The sequence below is a fragment of the Limulus polyphemus genome, unplaced genomic scaffold (assembly GCF_000517525.1).
Source record: "Limulus polyphemus unplaced genomic scaffold, Limulus_polyphemus-2.1.2 Scaffold11595, whole genome shotgun sequence".
Taxonomy (NCBI): domain Eukaryota; kingdom Metazoa; phylum Arthropoda; class Merostomata; order Xiphosura; family Limulidae; genus Limulus; species Limulus polyphemus.
The window spans coordinates 12,959-15,043 of NW_013677205.1; the positions used below are offsets into that span (position 1 = coordinate 12,959).

At 33.1% G+C, this 2,085-nt stretch overlaps 1 protein-coding gene across 1 annotated transcript in view; it reads left to right on the forward strand.

The window, feature by feature from the left end:
* Positions 1 to 1,833, forward strand: part of LOC106476788 (venom serine protease-like) — a gene marked incomplete at its 3' end in the record, with an annotated part of 5,403 nt that extends 3,570 nt beyond the window's left edge. The window contains exons 2-3 of the mRNA XM_013937415.2: positions 614 to 723; positions 1,548 to 1,833. Coding sequence (XP_013792869.2) covers positions 614 to 723; positions 1,548 to 1,833 — 396 coding nt within the window. The remainder of the gene's footprint in view (positions 1 to 613; positions 724 to 1,547) is intronic.
* Between the last annotated feature and the right edge of the window lie 252 nt (positions 1,834 to 2,085).

The following is a 2,085-nucleotide window of genomic DNA, read 5'->3' on the forward strand; positions in this document are numbered from 1 at the left end:
TATTTTTACGTTAAAAACAGGATAACGGGTCGATGGATTTCGGGCAACGAATTGTGAAAAAGTTGTAAAAGAAGCAGCTGAAAATTAGAACTGAGGACCAAAACGCGGGACAAGGTTGAGAGATGGATCTGAAAAAGTGATTTTCCACAAAGAAACAAAAGACTAAATCAAACCTGGTTTAGGAAGTGGTCTGAATATATTTTTGACCAATAAAATAAACAGTAAACCAAGCAATGGTTGTAAAATTTTTCTAACAAGTGATACAAATTAACTATCTTAAACAATGGTTTAGATAAGGATCTAACTCTAAGAATAATTTATAATACAGAAAACAGAACCAAAGTTAAGACAGGTTCACAAATTAACCTGTCAAGGTATTTCCAATATCAGTAATACCATGTCTTCGTTTAAAACAATGTGTGTTATTTTTATTAAACCAGGGTAACTAATATTTCATTACGAACTGTACTCAGAGGTTGGAATGGAATATTTACTGTGGATCCTCATCGTTTTTCTATTTATTTTTAGGCCAGATTATTCCGTGTAGGTCCTCGCCGTTTCCTTTAATTTTTCGTAATTTTCAGCGTGGTCCTCATATATTTTTCTTTTTTAGGTCGGAATTTTCGAAGTAAATCCTCAACGTTTCATTTGTGGTGGAACTATTATTAATAAAGTCTCCATTGTCACTGCCGCCCATTGTCTTGTGACACAGTTTGGAAACAGGTAAGTGCCAAACATCTTCATCCCAAAGTTTAATTTACTACACATAAATCGAAATACTGTTCTTATATATCAAAACAATTACCAGTATAAACAAGGATGGATTTACCCATAAAATTGTAAAGTAACCTCTAAAATATATCTCGCATGTGTGAAACAGTTCACAGTACGTCATATGCGAGTAAATTAAGAAAGAAAAAATACCAACGTAAGCCTTAATAAAGTTAATATATTTAATGTCCAAGTTCACGATTCGGGCCTAACCCTTCAACAAGATACAGACACGGAAAGTTTAAACATTTAGAAATACTTGGTCACTATGTTCTGCTGTTCTATCTATTGAATTGACCAGTTATTATGGGTAACAAATGCAGTTTGAAAGAGTTTACCCTTGTATATAATGACTCACTGCCTCAGTTCTGCCAGACTTTTACTTCTGGATGAATTTAACTTGGACCTCTCTCCATTCGGAGTAATTTGTTGACCATTGTACTGTGCATTCGTCTTGCCTGTATTAATTGTTTCGAAAACTACCGATTCCACAATTTGTTTGGTACTGTTTCCTGTCTCTCTTTTTCTTCAATTCAGTCAAGATAAAAATTCAACTTAACATCCTAACTCGTATCATTTCGTATCTCCTGTTATTGTGGTGCTTTTTTACTTGAAAGTAAGCAGTGTATCTGTAAACTTTTCCCATGCATCGTCTGTATATTGTACTTTAGGATTAATATTTGTTACTTTGGTAATATTTAAAATGTTACATAAGTGTTGTGTACTACGAGAATTTAAGAAGTTTGTAAAATATTTCTTTTGTTGTTGTTTTTCAGACAGAATTCTTCCATTTTCGTTAGAGTTGGAGCTCATGACATAGACAATTCGGGTACCGACTATCAAGTAAATAAGGTTATTGTTCACAAGGACTATAATTACCCTTCACACTATTACGATATTGGTTTGATTTTACTCTCGAAACCAGTCGAATACAACGACGAAGTACAGCCTCTCTGTATTCCTGAGTTGAACAAGTTGAACGTGAACTTAAACAATAAGGAGGTCGTTGTTATTGGTTGGGGTGTTACTGAAAGAGGTAAGTGCCAGTGTTATAATGTTGATGTATCTTATAATGGCTGGAGACGGCTTGAATGGGTAATGAAGAAAACTTTAATATAAGTTTAACATAACAGCAAATTTACAACGTTTCGACAAGGTTTTGTCATCATCAGGTACGACATATCATCGAATTTGGTGTATCTTATATTCACTTACATAAAAGAAGAGACCGAATAAAAAAAAAACAATAACGAAATGTATCCTTCTTCAATTTTATATTGATAAATATCATCATTTGTGTGTATTAAAATATAT